Source organism: Giraffa tippelskirchi, chromosome 5 (genome assembly GCF_054371585.1).
Source record: "Giraffa tippelskirchi isolate mGirTip1 chromosome 5, T2T-mGirTip1v1.2.pri, whole genome shotgun sequence".
NCBI lineage: Eukaryota > Metazoa > Chordata > Mammalia > Artiodactyla > Giraffidae > Giraffa > Giraffa tippelskirchi.
Genome location: NC_137279.1, coordinates 155,877,862 through 155,897,353, shown reverse-complemented (window position 1 = coordinate 155,897,353; position 19,492 = coordinate 155,877,862). Strand labels below are relative to the sequence as shown.

Sequence of the window (19,492 nt, the reverse complement as noted above, 5' to 3'; positions counted from 1 at the left end):
ATGGATATATCTTTCCCTTTCTCCCCTGCCTTTCACTTCTCTCCTTTCATCAACTATTTGTAAAGCCTCTTCAGACAACTACTTTGCCTTCTTTTATTTCTTTTTCTTTGGCATAGTTTCAGTCACTACCTCCTGTACAATACATGTTACCAACATCTGTCCATACTTCCTCAGACACTCTGTTGACCAGATCTAATCCTTTGAATCTATTTATTACCTCCACTGTATAATCATAAGGGATTGGATTTAGGTCATACCTGAAGGGTCTAGTGTTTTTTCCTACTTTCTTCAATTTAAGCCTGAATTTGGCAATAAGGAACTCTTGATCTGAGCATGGTCAGTTCCAGGTCTTGTTTCTCCATCCTCACCTGCAAAGAATATAGTCAGTCTGATTTCAGTATTGACCATCAGGTGATGTCCATGTGTAGAGTTGTCTCTTGTGTTGTTGGAAAAGGTATTGGCTATGACTAGCATGTTATTTTGACAAAACTCTGTTAGCCTTTGCTCTGCTTCATTTTGTACTCTGAGTCCAAACTTTCCTGTTATTGCAGGTATCTCTTGCATTCCTACTTTTGCATTCCAGTCCCCTATGATGTCGTAGTGAAGGGGCTTGCATAACTCAATGAAGCTATGAGCTAAGCCTTGAAGAACCACCTAAGGTGGACAGGTCATAGAGAAGAGTTCTGATAAAACATGGTTCACTAGAACAGGAAATGGCAACCTGCTCCACTATTCCTGCCAGGAGAACCCTATGAACAGTATGAAAAGGCAAAAAGATATGACACCAGGAGATGAGCCTCCAGGTTGAATGGTGTCCAGTTTGCTACTGGGCAAGAGCAGAGGGCAGTTACTAATAGCTCCAGAAAAAATGAAGTGGCTGGGCCAAAGTGGAAATGATACTCAGTTGTGGATGTGTCTGGTGGTGAAAGTAAAACCTGATGCTATAGAGAACAATATTGCATTCCAGGTTAGGTTCATGAATGTTAGGTTCATGAATCATGGTAAATTGCATGTGGTCAGTGGGAGATGGCAAGATTGAGCACCAACATCTTAGGAATCAGTGAACTAAAATGGACAGGCATGGGTAAATTTAAATCAGATGATGGTAAAGAATCCACCTGCAATGCGGGAGACCTGGGTTCAATTCCTGGATTGGGAAGATTCCCTGGAGGAGGGCATGGCAACCCACTCCAGTATTCTTGCCTGGAGAAACCCCATGGACAGAAGAGCCTGGTGGGCTACAGACCATGGAGTCGCAAAGAGTTGGACAAGACTGCACAACTAAGCCCAGCACATTATATCTACTGCTGTGCCAAGAATCCCTTAGAAGAAATGGAGTAGCCCTCACAGTCAACAAAAGAGTTTGAAATGTAGGTTCTGGGTGCAGCCTCAAAAACAACAGAATAATCTTGGTTTGTTTCCAAGGCAAACCATTCAACATGATAATAATCCAAGTTTATGCCCCAACCACTGATGCCAAAGAAGCTGAAGCTGACTGGTCCTGTGAAGACCTACAACATCTTCTAGAACTAATACCAAAACCAAGAGAGTAGCCACAGATGAAGAGATACATACAAACATAGACTTATTCTTAATAAATATATTTCATAAATGCAGGTTTAAATTAATTTTTAGAAAACACTTAAAGAGATTTCTTTGTCTCTTGTAATTGTGGAGGCTTGGAAATCCAAACTCTGACAGAGAAGACCAGCAGTCTGAAGGCTCAGGAGTGAGTTGCGTCTCTAGTCCAAACACAGTCTGCTGACAAACCAGGAAGAGTGGGTGCTGCAGATGAAGTCCAAAGCCAATCTACCGGCATAATTCCCTCTTGCTCAGGAGAGATCAGCTTTTTGTTCTATCACTTTTCAACTGATTGGACAAAGCCCATCGGTATTATGGAGGGCGACCTATTTTACTTAATCTTACTTATTTAAATCAAAGTCTCATCTAAAAATATCCTCACAGAAATATCCAGAATAATGTTTGACCAAGTATCCAGGCACTACAGCCCAGCCAAACTGATACATAAGGCTCACCATCACAGTGGTACTAATCTCTGCCTTCATTTCTGGGATGCAATATTACTTTTGATTCAGTATCTTGAGTTGAAAAAGTAGTCGTTTCAGAGGTCTCCTTTTGGTCTTCCCTAATATGATGGTTCTTACTCTGCTTGTTAAGGACTTAAGTGAGTCAGACTGCCAGGACTGGTAATCCTAATTTTCCCTAAGGTGGGTGAAATTAGCGATGGAGTTTATGGACCCAGCAGACCCACCACAAACTGGACTTCAGCCAGCCTGCTTATGTTACTGGGTCCCAGCTCCAACAGGGGATCCTGAGGACACTTTAGGTTTTCAAGTATTAAGGCCAGCTTTGAAAATATGTCCAAAGTCCTCAATGTGTGTGATTTTCCTTTTTCAAGGGTGTAATCGGCTAAGTATATGGCTGTAGGTCCGTTTAGAACAGGACTGGGGAGATCACTTTAGTTAATACTTGTTATGGTCTTGCAGTCTTCTTTCTCCTTGAGACAATCATCTCTCAGTCACTGCATACTGGGTCTCAAAACTGTCTCAGGTCCAAGAACTGAGCAATGAATCATGAATTTTTACTGGGGCAACTACCCTTATCCTCCTATTTCTCTGTTCTTGCCTATTTCTGATTATAGATGTTAAATGGTGCTCTCATTGGTTACCCTTCTATTTTGCCCCTAGGGACACCAAACTATTAGCCATTTCCATAACTTCCTGTGAGTCAGGCTCCCTTGTTGTTTAGTTACTCAGTCATGTCTGACTCTTTGCAATCACATGGTCTGCAGCCCACCAGGCTCCTCTGTCCATGGGATTTCCCAGGCAAGAATACTGGAGTTGGGTTGCCATTTCCTCCTCCAGGGGATCATGCTGACCTGGGGATCAAACCTGTGTCTCCTGCATTGGCAGGCAAATTCTTTACCCCTGAACCACCAGGGAAGCCCACCAGTTATTCCAATGTTGCTGGTAGTTATAGTTGTTCCTGGTTTCTATTTGCTTGCTTATGTGGCTTAAATTATTTTGGAGTGCAATCATCCTCATTGCTATTAACAAGCTGATGTTTGTGATAGCCTCATCCCTGACCTGCAAAGAGAGCCACCACTAGACTTTTAATGATGCTGGTGCATTCCTGATGGCCTTGGAGAATGATGTGTTCTCTGGGCCCTGCTGTGGAAACACAATTTTCTGATGGGACCTCTGGTCCCATGCTACAAGTCCACTAGAGCTCACCCCTTCCCACAGCCTCTATTCCTTCCTCTATCATCAGCCACGGCAATGCAGGCATTTCCACATCAGCATGGCCATCACTTTTTCTGAGCTTCCAAAAGTGAGTGTGCTCCATCCCCTGGATGGGGGAGGGTCCTTGTAATGGTGTTAAATCCCATTTTCCAAGAAAATGTTCCAAGTCAAACAGGCTCTCTGTCTCTCACACTGTGCCTGTTCCTGTGTCATTACTTCTCAGTTTCTCACGATCACTCCATAGGGCGTCAAAAGAAAATTGAAGTAAGCTGTCACCACCACTACACTTGTAGGCATTGTTCTCCTCATATCTTGAAATGCCTACATCTTCAAACTAGAAGCCTCTTCCCCTCTCCCAGGACACATTCCCAGGTCATCACCAGTGAAATCTTTAGCAATTGGGGGGGCCACCTTTTGCCAAGGACTGTCCGTTCCCCAAATTGCATTCAGGATGTTGTCCTACTTGCCGGCCAAGTATAAGTAAACAGTCCTCAAACCTAATTTTACTGCCTGCTTTCTTGGGCCACTTTTCATTGACTGTGTTAATTAGGCTTCCTACATAGCAGACACTAAGCCAAAATTAGATGTGCAAAAGATATATCGGGGAAACACCTGCAAAGTATAAAGGGAAGGGGAACAAGAGTAGGTAGGACTGGTAAGTGTACAGAGTAAAGTCACAAAGCAGGTCAGATACTTGTGTAAGGAGAGGGAGAAGGAGAGAAGACTGGGTAGGAAGAGCCCCAGGTTGAGAAAGTCTTGGCCAGGTGATTGAGGGGCCTGGGAAAAAGATTGCCCACTAGAGGCAGAAAGTGCCCGGCTACAATACCCACACTGTTTAGTCACTGGCAGGGAGCTTCCTGGGGAGGAGAGTGGCCTCAGTGTGACTGCTGCAGACCTAGAGGTACAGTGGCTAGCTGGAGGTGGTCAGCCAACTACAGATCTTACACTAATTGAAGGGAGATCTGAGTGGCACACTTCTACACTCAAGTCTAACTGGCAGGAGCAGGAAGAAAAGAAGCCAAGGCCAGGAGGCCACATGGAAAATAGAATGAGAGCCTACAAAGGAACTTTGTGGATAATAAGCATATGCATGTGCAAATTTATCTTTGTTTACCTGTACATGGGTTTGGTGGGCTGGTTAATGTCACCATAGGCATGGATGAGTCCACACAAGTGTACAGGCCTGCAGGAGAAATGTGCGTTGACAAGGAAGGAGACAAAAAAAATCTATGAAAAGCAGACATAAAAACTAAGAAGGCTAGCTTTATGGAACTATTTAATTTAGGAGGAAATCATCCTATAATCCTCAATATGCCTAGAGGGCAATCATGCTATTATCGATTTCGTCACAAAAAGGATAATTCGTGTTGAGTATCATCTGTTTTATGAAGTAAATATATACTCCTTAATGGGTGCACTTTAATAAGGTTTTCAACAAAATGATTTTTAAATGTCACATAAATGGTAAGTTCCTCCATTCTACACAAAAACCTAATAATAATTTTAAAAGATTTGTTTCCCTGCCAGATAGCTGGGTTATAATTTATTATTTATCAAATATCATGCTGCCTGTTCCATGGCTTTTTCTATAATTTTATAGCAACCATTTTTTAAAATTACATATTTGATTAAAAGTATACTACTTCCTTTGGCTTCCATAATTCAGCAAGCAGAGTGACAAGAGAGTCAACTTCAGTGGCAAAGAGCACAATTCTTTTTGAATTATTCAATACAATTCAAGGTTCAAGGGAAATGTTTGTAGTTTACATACTAACAATTCTCAAAATATCTTTTGTAACTTTAGAAATAAAAATAAACCATAATTATAGCAATTATATAAATATTTGAGAGATATGTTTAGACAAAACAGAAAGAAAGTTCATAAATACTATGTTGTGGCTATATTAAAACTAAGAAAAGTAACTTGTACTAACTAACATCATTTATCTGGTGTTAAATTGTGTTTAACATTTAGGGTGGCTCAATGGTAAAAAATCCACCTGCCAAGCCGGAATGTGGATTTGATCCCTGAGTCAGAAATATTCCCCTAGAGAAGGGAATGGCAACACACTCCAGTATTCTGGGAAATCCCATGGACAGAGGAGCCTGGCAGGCTACAGTCCGTGGAGTTGCAGGGTTGGACACAGCTTAGCAACTAAACTAAGGCACTCTGTTTTATGTCATAAAGTTAGACATGAGGCTATTACTTGCAGTTAAATTTGGAGTAAAAACATTAATTTCTGTGGTATCATTTGCACTACCATCATCTGATTCATTTTACTCATTATTACCACTATTATACATGAGTAATAGTATTTATAATACTACCACTGTTATTACTATCGCAATACTTTCACATTCCATTCAGAGGCTACTCTAAATCTGAATGCAGTAAGAAAAGCCATAGAATTAGGATACATACCTGGGTCGAGTTCTAAATTTGTCTCACATCAGCTTTATGACTTAAATTCACTATGTCAGTTGCCCAATGTATGACACGGGGATAACAATACCCACTCTAAATGGTGGTTGTAAGAATTAAATATATATAAATCACCTATATAGACCACGAATTTTAACTTTCCACTAAAATCTCCTCACTGTCAGAAGGTGATCTCCTTTCTGCTTCATGGGGAAAAGTAGAGGGTGTAAAGTTTATCTCACTAATTCTTTTTCATAGACTTGTCTCTTGTCTCTACCAGTTTCTTGAAGTTGCTCTCATTTAGAGACACCAGGAGCTTCCCAAATGCCAAATCCAGTTACTTTCTTTTCAGTCCTAATTCTCTTTGTCCTCTCTGCTGTATTGACATGTTGACCATTCTCCATTTTGAAACGTTTTGATTTCTTGGCTTCTCTGAAGGCTTTCTTTCTAGTTCATTTTCATATTTTTTTTTCTTTCTTATATGGGGTTTCTTTTATGGCTGGTGTGTCATGGAATGTAAGGTCAGTAGCAGAAGACGGTGAATGGTGAGCAGGTTCAGCTTGTGAGCCAAGAAAGAAGTCAGAAAACAAGGTCAATCCTGTGAAGACACAGGAGCCAAGAAGAGGATGTGCAGAAGCTGTAAAGGAGAGCTGGTGCTAGAGAATGGATCAGGAGCTAGAGAGTGGCCTAAAGTAAATAGAGATAGGAATACAGGGAGCTCTACCTAATGCAATCCAACTATTTTTGCCTGATACCTTTTTTGCTTTCACCTGGCTTTCTTTTCTTGGGCTGGACACATAAGTAGTATAAGCAGAGTCTAATAGGACTACCGAGTACAATACCTTCCACTTATTTTCCTTGTGGCCTTTAAATATTGTCCTCTTTCTTGGACTATTTCTTGGACTTCCCTTTCAGTCTACACACTCAGCCTCAGTGACCTCATCCAACCTTATTTTTAAACTACCTAGCTCTGTTACAAGTTATAGTCTGTCGACTGGGTATTTTTATTTATATGTCCTGCAGTATTTGAAGCTCAGATATCTAAATTGAGCTTATCTTTACTTCCTAAACTGTTCCCTCTTTCAGCTGCAGCATCGCCCCTCGCCCCCATCTAATCTCTTGTATTAGAAATCATGCTATTTTTAACTTCTTTCTCTTTGATGACATTTGATGAGACAAGATTTTTAAAAATAATTAATAATTATTTTTATTATTATGAATGCCTTTCTATATAGACCTGGAGCTAAGCACCCTACTAAGCCCTTTATATATATTACCTCATCTAATCCTCATAATGGTCCTTACTGCTGCTGCTGCTAAGTCTCTTTAGTCGTGTCCGACTCTGTGCGACCCCATAGACGGCAGCCCACCAGGCTCCCCCGTTCCTGGGATTCTCTACGCAAGAACACTGGAGTGGGTTGCCATTTCCTTCTCCAATGCAGGAAAAGTGAAAAGTGAAAGCGAAGCCGCTCAGTTGTGTCCGAGTCGCAGCGACCCCATGGACTGCAGCCTACCAGGCTCCTCCATCCATGGGATTCTCCAGGCAAGAGTACTGGAGTGGGTTGCCATTGCCTTCTCCACATAATGGCCCTTAATAGTAGCCTTATGGGGGCTCTTATTATCTCTATTTCAGAGATGAAGAATCTGAGGCTTGGCATATTTGAAGTATTTACTCATGCTCTATGAGGGCTTCCCTGGTGGCTCAGATCGTAAAGAATCCTCCTGAAATGCAGGAGACCTGGGTTCAATCCATGGGTTGAGAAGATCCCCTGGAGAAGGGAATGCAACCCACTCCAGTATTCTTGCTTGAAAAATCCCATGGACAGAGGAGCCTGGCGGACGACAGTCCCTGGGGCAGCAAACAGTTGGACACAACTGAGTGACTAACACTTTCACTTTTTTTTTCACTTTCTTGTGCTTTAAATAACTCATTCCAGTTACACAGAATTGAATTCAGATATTTTAACTCCAGATCCTACTCTGTCCACTGCTGGATTCTGCTTCTACTTTATTCCACTGTGTTTCTCTCAGAAAAATCTTATAAGTGCAGCCCCTCCTCCAGCTACAGTTACACGAGTATACATACCTGGGCTTCAAGTAGATGGATCTGCATTGGAATCCTGGGGCCCCTGCCTACTGTGTAACTTTGGACAGGTTACCCTCTCTGCCTTTCATTCCTCATTGGTTAATAAGTATGTGCTAACTATGTCATGAGTTGATTATAGAGTTTACAAAGAAAAAAAACCGAAAGCTTAGGTAACCCATGTAAAGCTCTATACACTTAAGATCTACGTGAAAGCTTAATCTACTTATTTTTATTCTTCTTCTCCATATAAATCCTTCGAATGCTTTCACTCTGTCTCAGAAGGCTTCCAGTTGACCTCCCTGACATGATGCCTCTCCATTGTTGTCAGAATTGTTTTTGAAAAAGCTAAGTCTGATCTGATCATGTAATTTCTCTGCCTAGGAGCCTCTGATATTCCTTTTCTCTATGGGATTGCCTTTCATGCCATACTTAAGCGGTGACTTAAAATGAAATCAACTTCTTAAAATGGAATGACATCTGTTACCTTTCTCATATATTTCCTGCTACTCTCCCCAAAGTAGCACATTTTTTACTGGCACCAGACTTACTGTTCCATGGGCATGCCAGTCCCTTTGATGCTTTTTGGTCTCCCTCTGTTCCCTGTTTCAGTACTTGCCCCTTATTATCTAGAAGACTGTTACCTGTTCTTCAAAACCCCTCAAGATACTTTACCCTGCATCAAAATCAGTCATCTATGTTGTTAAGAGTATCATATTCATAGTATTTTTCATGCTGAATTTACAAATTCTTAATTTCAATGACTTCCCCCAGGGAAAAGGCCTTTTTTTTTTAAATAAAAGTCAATCAAATCTGCTGTGCTGTAGAGTATCTGGTACATTGTAGGCCCTCAATATATATCACTGAATAAATAAACGGTCACTAAAAGTGTATCATTCTTACAGTTTACAAGGTGTTTTCACATATTTGTTTTCATCACATTGTCACATGAGATTTTGTTTGGATACCAGGGGCTATATTATTATCATTATTAACTGAGACTTATTAAAACTTTCCAACATTTTGCTCAATTGCAGTGCTTTAAAAAGAGCCACCAATAATTTTTAAAATAAAGGCAAAAGTGAGCACACGGCTCATGTGTTAAGAACAAGGTAATTATATAGCTCATGATAATTACCTGTGGGCATTGGTAAATACCTGTGGGTATTGGTAAATACATTGCAGCTTGATAATTGTACTTCACTGCAGGTTCAGATTAGAGTGTTCCTTTAGTTTATCACGGAAGCTGCTATTTAAAGAGTCAGGCTAAAACCTGGAATGAGAGGAACTCTTGGGAAGTATAGCAGCATTTCCAAGTCTTTGCAATTTCCATCCTTTTATGTGGCAGTAATAATCAGTTCAGTTAAATAATTTAAAATCAACAGATTCTATTATTTCTCTGAATTCCTGGAAAACAGTTGAGCCAAAGTAATGAAGGAAGATAGTTGATTTGAAACCTGGACCACTGTTTAACAATGAGTTAGGACTCATTAGCGGCACATGAAATCAATTTAGTGTGTCACCCTCTTCCCCAGCAATTTTTAAAAAGTGGAATAGAAAACAATAAAAAAAAATACTAGAGTATGCTGCTCCATGGAAGGGTATACTGTTTTGTGAAATCTGTTTCAGTTGTATGTATGTGTGTGTTTACTGGTTTGTAAGGTAAAATACATTTCCCAGAGAAAGTGAAAGTTGCTCAGTCATGTCTGTCTCTTTACAACCCCATGGACTATACAGTCTGTGGAATTCTCCAGGCCAGAATACTGGAGTGGGTAGCCTTTCCCTTCTCCAGGGGATCTTCCCAACCCAGGGATTGAACCCTGGTCTCCCACATTGCAGGCGGTTTCCTTACCAGCTGAGCCACAAGGGAAGCCCAAGAATACTGGAGCGGGTAGCCTATCCCTTCTCCAGCAGATCTTTCTGATCCAGGAATCGAACTGGGGTTTCCTGCATTGCAGGTGGATTCTTTACTAACTGAGTTTTGAGGGAAGCCCTATATTTCCCAGTAAGGGATATATTTCCCACTGTGGTATACATGTTTCCCACTGGTTTGATTCAAAAAATTTTTAAAGTCACCGCTCTATAGGACACGGTAATATTATTGAGTGGGATCAATTCCATGTAGCCACTTAATAAAATTGGTTTAATAACTTGATAACATTGAATTATGTCCCACTTATGACAAAAAAACCCCAATTACATAATTAAAATCCCAAGAGCATAATCAACACCTGATTCATTCACCAGACATGGCTTCAGAAAACATATAATTAGTTCAAAAAATCAAACCCATCTCAAAGGGATGAACATTCACTACCACAGAAATTATGCATAAGAATTTGTCATAAATTCTGAAGTCAATACCAAAAAAGCAATTAGAAAAATATTTTCAGCCAAGGCAAAAAACACTAAAATTAGACCCAGATCACTATTTTCCTGGGCAGCCCCTGATGTTTCTGCTTGCATATTTATCATATTTAATTCTTGCATAATTTTTTCTCAAGACTGAGTCCTTATCATATAGAAACTTTATTATTTCTGTATTCCTAATGCCTTTGTATATATTGCCTAGTACAGAAGAGACATTTTAAAATGTTTGTCAAGAAAATGGTACTCATTTAGATAAATATATGTTCTCAAAATTAATGACTGACTCAAGGTCTGAGTAAATGCTAAGTCTATTCATGTTTCTTCCTCACTTTAAAGAATATATATCTTAAAGTCTCTCAGCTCTTTGTAAGAGCACTTAATTGGAGCTTACAACTCATAACTTTTAATCAAAAAAATAAAATTTAGAAATTCCCTGGAGTCCAGTGGTTAGGACTTCTCGCTCTCACTGCCAAGTGTTCAACAATCCCTGGTTGGGGAACTAAGATCCCACAAGCAATAAAATTTAAAACCAAAATGAGACATTATTTTGATATCAAATTATCATGGATGCAAGCAGGAAAATGAGCACTCGCATACAGTGTTTGTGATGTGGGGAAAACTGAGAAAGGTAGTTTGGAAATACATATCAAAATCTTCATATATCCTTGTTTTACTAATGAAGATATAGTGCTTCTAGTTCTTTACTCTGTGGAAAAATCACAAATCTTCAAATATGGACACAGGATATTAATCTCAGTGTGGTGTACAGTAGATAAAGATGTCTAATACTAGGCAATTAGTGATGTAATTATGGTAATTATCACAATAAAATAATATGCAGCCATGAAAAATGATGCTCAACTATACTGGCATAGAAAGAGGCTCTGAAAATATACTATAAAAAGTAGATAACAAAGCTGTAAACTCTAGATTATCATTTACATTTTTTATCAGATGAAACTCATTAACCATTTTACAGTGAACTATTCAGTGTTTACTTAGTACTTTCACAATATTGGACAACTGCTGCCTCTGTCCAAATCCAAAACATTTTCATCACCCCAAAAGGAAACCTGTATCCATTAAGCAGTTGCTTCCCATTCCCTGTTCCCTCAACCCCTGGTAACTATCAGCTTCAGTTCTGTCTCTATGGATTTACTTATTGGACTATTTCATGTAAATGTAATTGTATAACATGACCTTTCTTGTCTGGTTTCTTTCATTTAGCATAATGTTTTGGATGTTTACCCACCTTGTAGCAGTACTTGATTTTTTTTTATATAGCTGAATAATATTCCATTGTGCACATATGCTGGAGAAAGAAATGGCAACCCACTCCAGTATTCTTGCCTGGAGAATCCCAGAGACAGAGGAGCCTGGTGGGCTGCTGTCTATGGGGTGACACAGAGTCGGACACAACTGAAGTGACTTAGCAGCAGCAGCAGCAGTGTACATATGCTATAGTTTATTCATTAGTAGACCTTTCAGGTGTTTCTACCCTTTGGCTGTTGACAATAGTGCTACTATGAACACGGGTGTAGTGCAGAATCATTTTAATGATGCAAATGTTTGTTGGCAGAGAATAAATGCAGGAATGTCAGCAATCTTTATTTTGTGACGCAGATATGACAGGTGAGTCTTTTTATGTTATTAAAAGCGTTTGGCTTTAGAATTAAGCAACCTGCCTGTTTCTTCACGTGTGAAGTGAGGAAAATAAAACTTACCTAATTGAATTATTGTGAAGTGGAAATGAAACAGTTGTGGGGACACAAGGTAACATAATCTTGAACACAGGATGTGCTCATTCTATGAACACATAGAATGTTTCGTAAAAATCTTTTTTGTTTTTACTTTTTGGTGACATTTACTGAAAATATTTCACCCCAACGCAATAACATTATTGTTATTAAACAGGCTTTGTTGTTGTTTGAGAGTGTATTTGTATGCCATGAACTTAAGATGCATGTTTCACTTTGCTCATAGTTATGTGGGCTGGTGCCAGTCTAAGGCTTCCCAACTGTTTGATGTGATAACATCACTCTGACTTAATTCTAAAATGTTACTCTCCCTCCAAGTTTCAATTAAAATAATGTTCCGAGTAGCGTTTTCTCCAGCCCTCTGCCACGGATCGTCTTCCATTTGTCTTTGTTTCGGCACCCCTTTATGCACTGCATATGCAACCATCCAGGTTTTACATTTTAGGAAATGTACAAAAGAAATAGAGGGACGGGTCAAGGGCACAGGCTTTCTCATAGATACAGCCAGGAAAAGAATTTGCGATCAGGTTTTTCCAAATATACAAAATTGCCTCCGGAACATCTTTCTTTGTACTCCCTAGAAAACCTCACATTTTATTTTTCACTGCGAACTCTTAATTTCTTTGCCAAATGTGCACACGTTGAGGAGAGCGGAAGGGTCACCGTTCGGGGTGGGGTGGAGAGGGGCCTCCCCGGGCTTGGAGGGGCTGAACGCGCGTCTTGAGCCCCGGAGCTCTCCCAGCGCGGGAGTTTCGAGGGGAGCTCGGGGACAGTTGCGGTGTCACGTGGGGAGGCCGCGCGGGGACAGGCGCTTGGGGCTCGAGTGCCCCCGGGGAAGCCGGTGCCAAAGGGCCGCATACCTAGTGTCCAAACCTGGGCGTTCCCTAGGGCCTTGCGGGGAGGGCAGCGCGCCCGCCCGCGCCCGCACAGGTGTCCGGGGGGCGGCGCCGAGGCCCTCGCGGGCGGGCGGGAGGGGCGGGCGCTCCAGTGCTCCGGGGCTGGCGGCCCGAGGGGAGGTTCCCGCGAGGTGGTTCTGGGCTCCTCCTCGGCGCTCAGGTTTCCTCTTCCCGCCCGCCGGCTGCTGGCTGCGGCGCCGCCTCCGTCCCCCGTCTCCTCCCCTCCCCGCGGCTGGGCCCGCTCTGCGGCCTCGGCCCGCCTCGCCCCCGCCCGGGCCTCCTCCCGCTCGCTCTCTCCCTTTCCCTCGAGTCTCCGAGGAGCCCGCAGCCGCGGGGCGCCCGGGAAGATGGCGGCGGCGGGAGACGGCGGCGGCGAAGGGGGCGCGGCGGCGCCGGGGTCGGGGCCGCGCGGGCCGAGCCCCTTTGCCGAGGCGCGCGACGACGCCCGGGGCCCCGAGCCCGCGGCGCTGCGCCCGGAGGAGGTCGCCGCGCGGCTGCAGCGGATGCGCCGGGAGCTTAGCAACCGCAGAAAAATCCTGGTGAAGAACCTGCCCCAGGACAGCAGCTGCCAGGTACGGGGACGGGTTGCGAGGCGACGCGTCCCCGGGGGCTCCGGCGCAGCAGCTGCAGAGCAGAGCTGCCCCTTAGGTGTCCAGGCTGGTGCCCGGCGTCTGCGACCGGTCCGGGGGAGGAGGGGTCGTGCAGAGTTACGGGCACCGTCCGTGGATTTTGCAGAGCCCCCCGGTTTCTGAGCCCGCGGTCGCCCCGCGAGGGAGGCAAGTTAAGAAACTGAGGCTCGGAGAGGCGAAGGGGCTTCTCCAAGGTCACGGGAACCCGGAGCGCTGTCTCTAAGTCCGGCCGGTTCCAGGATCGTGTGTCGCGGGAAGGGTTTGGGGGAGTAGGTGAAGGAGAGTGGCGGTGGGCTGCGGAGCACAGTTTGGGTTGGAAGGGGACAGAAACCAAGGCTTCGGGAGCAAGTTGAGACGGGCGCAGGGTCCCGCAGGGTCCTCGGGACGTGGGTGTGCCTTGGGGGGCGGGGTCACGGGAGAGCTAGGAGTGAGTTTTGCTGCTGTTTGGAGCACTTGCCCGAGTTTGTATGAAACAACTCTGTCCCTTCAGTCTGCTAAGACCTGGTTATAGAGGTTATCGCTGCGCTCTGGGGAGCCTTGCTGCCGTCTTACTGACTCCGAGAAGGCTTCAAGATAGGCTTCTCTGTGTCTTTGAACCAAATTAACTGTTGCTTTAAGCTCTGCATCTAATTGATTTTACACCCCCCCCCGCCCCCGCCTCCTGGATTGCCAAATTAACAGGCTTGTTTGCTCGTTGTAAGAAAACTAGAAAACACAAAGAAGCGCAACGGAGGGTGGGAGTGGGATAGAAATCACCTGTATGGGGACTTCCCTGGCAGTCCAATGGTTAAGACTTCACCTTCCAATGCAAAGGATGCAGGTTCAATCCTTGGCCAGGGAGCTAGGATCCCATATGCCTTGTGGCTGGAAAACCAAAACATAAAACAGAAACAATATTCTAACAAATTCAATAAAGACTTTAAAAATGGCCCACATCAAAAAAATATATATAAAAAAGAAATCACCTGTATGTTTGATACTTAAAGATAACCACTGTTAACGTGAAATACTGTCTTTTCCTGTGTGCATGCATTTTTTGAAACCAAAAAACCCCCGAATTTCTTTGACTTTTCAGGGTTTCTTAATTGTCTAGATGTTCACGTATATTTAACATTTAGCTAGAATTTCTATATTTTGTGGGGATGGGGAGGGTGGGCTATCCTGGTGGTTGCAGATTTGAGGCAATTAGTGTAGCTCCCTCCTGTACTGGGATGCGTGGTATTCCGAGGGGGCTGCCTATTGATAATTGCAGCGGTTCTTCCGTTAGATCCGTTCAATAATGAGACAAGTGCCTCGCTGCTATGTAATTAGATCTTACATAGCCACTCACAATAAATGTGAGCATGTAACCTTGTAACCCATATGCATGAAAGGCCATTTTGTTTCAAAAAAGCAATGTAAAAAAGTCTCTGCCAGTATTGGTACATCTCATCCCTCTTTCAACTCTTTCCATTATTGTCCACTCCCCTCAGGCGGGTAATGTTGTGTAATGTTGTAAGGACAACTGCAATGGATTGATTTCATTGAAGCAACTTTCCCGTGCCCACGCAAAGAGAGGGCAGCAAGTGAGCTCAGAAAGAGGGAGGCCTGGAAAAGGCAGATAACATTAAAAAAAAAAAAGTTGAAGAAATAGTTTTATGTGTAGGTAATCTAGAAGAGAGAGGAGTGTCTTGATTTCCTTTGTAGAATGTCAGCTACTTTTGCTATCACATTTCTTTGCATTAATTCTAAAAATATTTGGACCATAAATTTTAGACATTTCTATTTTTCCTTTGCTGTTGGTATCTTTCTCATCGCTTGTCTTAAGAGACTTGGAAAAAATATATCACAGAGTCCAATAAAAGGAATAGTTAATTACTTGTTAGTGATGGAGAGAGTTTTATGAAAATTACACTGATTTATATTTTTGAGATAGTCTCCCTCTGTTATGAATTTATGTGTAATCTCAATTTTAGGATTTTCTGTAAGATAGATGGAATTTGAGCAAACTCTGGGAGAAAGTGAGGGACAGGGAAGCCTGGCCTACTGCAGTTCATGGAGTTGCAAAGAGCTGGACTTGACTTAGTGACCCAACAACAACGATAAGGTAGTAAGCATAAATTATCAAATGAAATTGATATAAGATCTGTATATGTAGATGAATCTTTTACTGGCAAGTAAAATATCTTAAATTTTTATGTTGAGTTAAATTTTTATGCCAGGTTTTTTGAGAACCAAAGAGTTTCATCTGTAAGCAACAAAACAAACTATTATTAACACCTGAAATACTAGTTTCCAGACTTGTCCTAGTCTTTATTTTTTGTATGATCATTTCTATAATGAAATATTTTAAGTATTTCTGATAATGCAGTTTTAAAATTTAAACAGATCAGTGTTTGATTACAGATAACATTTGTTTGAGTAGTGTTTTTTTTTCTTTTTTCTATTGTCTTCAGTACTTGTACTGTTCCTAGGTTTTCTGATCACAATCATAACTATCAATGGTCTGTGTTACATAAATGAGTAGACCAAATACGCTAATTTTTAAAAGCAATTAAAAGACACTTTTCTTCAGAATATTAAAGTTAAGAATTGCTATTTTTACTAGCCCAATAAAATTAACATTTACTTGATCTACTTCTCAAGTTGGATTATTTCCATGAATGTGTTCTGCAAAGATTGTTTTATGTTTTATTTCCAATAACAATTCTAATTCTGATTTTACCTAGTGGCTGCATTTTACTGTCAACTTACTAGTGAAGGATTAAGTTTAATTTTATTTTGTATTGTTTAGCCAATATCACCTAGATAAACTCCTATTTACTCCTTATGAAATGACTAACATGGTTAAAAAAAGTTAAAAGACTACTTTTTGTCCAGTTTCTAAGCAATGAGATATTTTAAATACTCAAATTCTTGTTCTTTTCTAGGAGAAGCTATGTTTATTCATTCATTTATTTGGTAATATCACATTAAGGATCAAAGTCATTCCTAACTCAAGTTATCAAACTGTATAGTCATGTTTCTAGAAACGCTGTGTTGGTGATTGATCAGTAGGAGCTCAATGATTTCTTCTTAACATTTTGAAAACATAGACATTTTCTTAATTAAACACAGTTTTCTTAAATCTTACTCATGTTTTGTTTAATTTTTGGCATAAGAGATTCACAATAGCATCCCACAGCTATACTCTTCCTATGATTAGAAGACATACAATGTTATTTTTAAGTGGGAGCTTTTAAAGGTACAAATATCAAATACCTTACAATAGTAGAAATACTTGCTCTAAAAAAAATGAACACCTTGAGAACTAATAAGTTCTCAAAAGAATAGTTACCGTGCGATCAGTCAGGTGCTGCCTGGTAACCATCGTATGCTTTCTGGAGTCCTCCCAGCCCTCTGTGTTCTCATAGCTTCTACTCTGGCTCATATCCTTTTCATTTCTTGCACAAATTTACAACTTTTCTGTTTGTTGCCTACTCTCATTACTGTGCTATCTTTTATGTTTTAGCCCATAATACACTGTTCCACTTCCCTGAGAGAGCATCCCAAAGCACAAATCTGACCATATCACTCTCCTATTAAAACAACAACAAATCTTTGGCTCCACATTCCCATTCCCAGCACTAATTCTCAAATTTTCCTTCAATTCTCCCTTATTTGCTCTTTTCCTCAAATTGTAAGGAAGAGTGAACCTGAATTAGCCTACTGCAAGAGCGAAATTCCTTTGAAGCTTCATGTTCTGTCTGAAAAATTCACATTGATTTTATGTTCTAGTAAAGTTGGATTTAATATAAAAACAATGACTTAAACTCAGTTAACTTCCCTCCAGATCTTTTTTTCATAAACTTGACACTTAAGGAAGATCCATTGTCTTTATCCTGTGATTTTCCATACTCTGGTGTTACCATGGAGTACTCAGACATCACTTGAGAAGCATTACATACTAGGATAGAAATGTGAGGCTCTAGCTTTTTGTGACTTGGCCCCTGCCTACATTTCTAGTCTCATTTTTTATTTGTCCTGCCCTGGATTCAACTCTAATTTTTTAAAGCTACCTCAATCCCTGAGTACTCCATGCCACTGTGATTTGATATTTATAGTTATGTCTTTGAATATATGTGTTTTTAATGTAATTGTAGTGATTGATTTATTATGACTAATATTTACAGTAATTACTAGCATTATTTATAATGAATAATAACGATGCTGTGAACACTGATTCTTATTCACTGTAGCCATTGTGTATATGTGTGTGTCTATATGTGTGAATAGTCTTTTGCAACTCTGACTTTAGAATTTTGATTAGTTAAGGTAGTGCCCTAATATGTGGATTTTTAAATTGTATTTCTATAAATTGTGTGTATTTTATGACTAACCTGATTCTGTTTCAGTAGCATTGTTACTAGGGTTTCAAAATAGAGAAACAGTGGTAGTTATTTCCTATATCGTTTGAGTTCACTCAGGCTTCTTTCTTACATATCGTATGCTTGTATTTTGTCTTTGTTGTATTTATTTTAAAATCTCAAAGACATTGTGTAATTAGAAAATATGAAGTGCTTGGGCTAATAGCCAGGATTGGTAAATAGAAAAAACACTGTTGTCTCACTTTGGGTATTAGTAACTTTCATTTCATGGCAAATAGATGGGGGAAAAAATGGAAACAATGACAGACCTCATTTTCCTGGGCTCCAAAATCACTGCAAATGGTGACCGCAGCCATGAAATTAAAAAACGTTTGCTTCTTGAAAGAAAAGCTATGACCAACCTAGATAGCATTTTAAAAAGCAGAGACATTATTTTGTCAACAAAGGTCCATCTAGTCAAGGCTATGGTTTTTCCAGTAGTCATGTATGGATGTGAGAGTTGGACCATAAAGAAAGCTGAGCGCCAAAGAATTGATGCTTTTGAACTGTGGTGTTGGAGAAGACCCTTTAGAGTCCCTTGGACTGCAAGGAGATCCAACCAGTCAATCCTGAAGGAAATCAATCCTGAATATTCATTGGAAGGACTGATGCTGAAACTGAAACTCCAATACTTTGGCTACCTGATGCGAAGAACTGACTCATTGGAAAAGACCCTGATGTTGGGAAAGATTGAAGGCAGGAGGAGAAGGGGACGACAGAGGATGAGATGGTTGGATGGCATCACCGACTCGATAGACATGAGTTTGAGCAAGCTCTGGGAGTTGGTGATAGACAGGAAAGCCTGGTGTGCTGCTGTCCATGGGGTCACAAAGAGTCAGAAACAACTGAGCGACTGAACTGAACTGAACTTTGATTTCAAAGTGCTCTATTATGGTAGTCAATTGAGAAGCTTGATGGTTAATTCATGGAGGCCCATTTGAAAGCGTAGCACTTTTTGGAATAACAAACCACCAAATGTAGGAAACTGGTTGATTTTCTCCTTAAATGCTATTTGTTCCCGCTTTTCTTTTATGTTAGTCAGAAACCAATAGAGTTTTCTCACATGCTTTGTGTTCTTTAACTGTGGGATTTAAAAATATACCTTATTTGTTTTCTCTAACAGTATATTCAGTAATTATTGCCTCGTTTTAAGCTGGGGCTATTATTCATCACTTTTTCCTGACAATACTAGTATGTTTTTACGTTGTGAAAGTATTCTTTTTCTTATTGAGGGTGTCATTTTGCTTACTTCAAAAGTTACTTTTCTTAGTGTAGTGGTTTCTACTACTTAAAAGTTACCTGTCGTGTTTTCTTTTTTTAGTGTAATCACCGTTGACTTAGGGGTTCTACATATTTCCTGTGTTCCAGTGTAACAAGGACACTGAAAGCTGCTAAAAGAATATATTTCTACATTTCTGGGACACCACTGGCTCAGTGAACTTCTAGTCTTGGCAGAAATTCTTAAAAAGTGTTTCAGCAATGCTTATTCTTACTCTAAAAACACATTTGAGAAGAGGAGTACTTTGTAGTTAGCATCACAATGCTGAGTGTTAACGAGCAATCTAGAGAAGTTTCAGGTGCTTTATAGACCATTCCCTAATTAATGAATTAGTTATGCTTTTAAGTTATTTTTGAACTTGCAACATGTTTTCCCATAGAAGGGATATAGTAGGTGGTATTTAGCTTT

The 19,492-nt window shown here is 40.8% G+C and overlaps 1 protein-coding gene across 14 annotated transcripts in view; it reads left to right on the top strand.

Moving 5' to 3' along the window:
* The window catches only part of RAVER2 (ribonucleoprotein, PTB binding 2), a 169,460-nt gene that overhangs the window by 26,506 nt on the left and 123,462 nt on the right, over window positions 1–19,492 (top strand). For 4 of the 14 annotated variants that reach the window (XM_081486557.1, XM_081486556.1, XM_081486558.1 and 1 more), the window contains exon 1: window positions 12,920–13,363. The exons of 1 other annotated variant lie outside the window; for it this stretch is intronic. In XM_081486557.1, the coding sequence (XP_081342683.1) occupies window positions 13,139–13,363 (225 nt within the window). In that variant the 5' untranslated portion in view covers window positions 12,920–13,138. Of the gene's footprint in view, window positions 1–12,919; window positions 13,364–15,375; window positions 15,507–19,492 lie in introns of those variants that run through there. 9 more of the 14 variants (XM_081486568.1, XM_081486565.1, XM_081486570.1 and 6 more) reach the window with 6 other exon arrangements.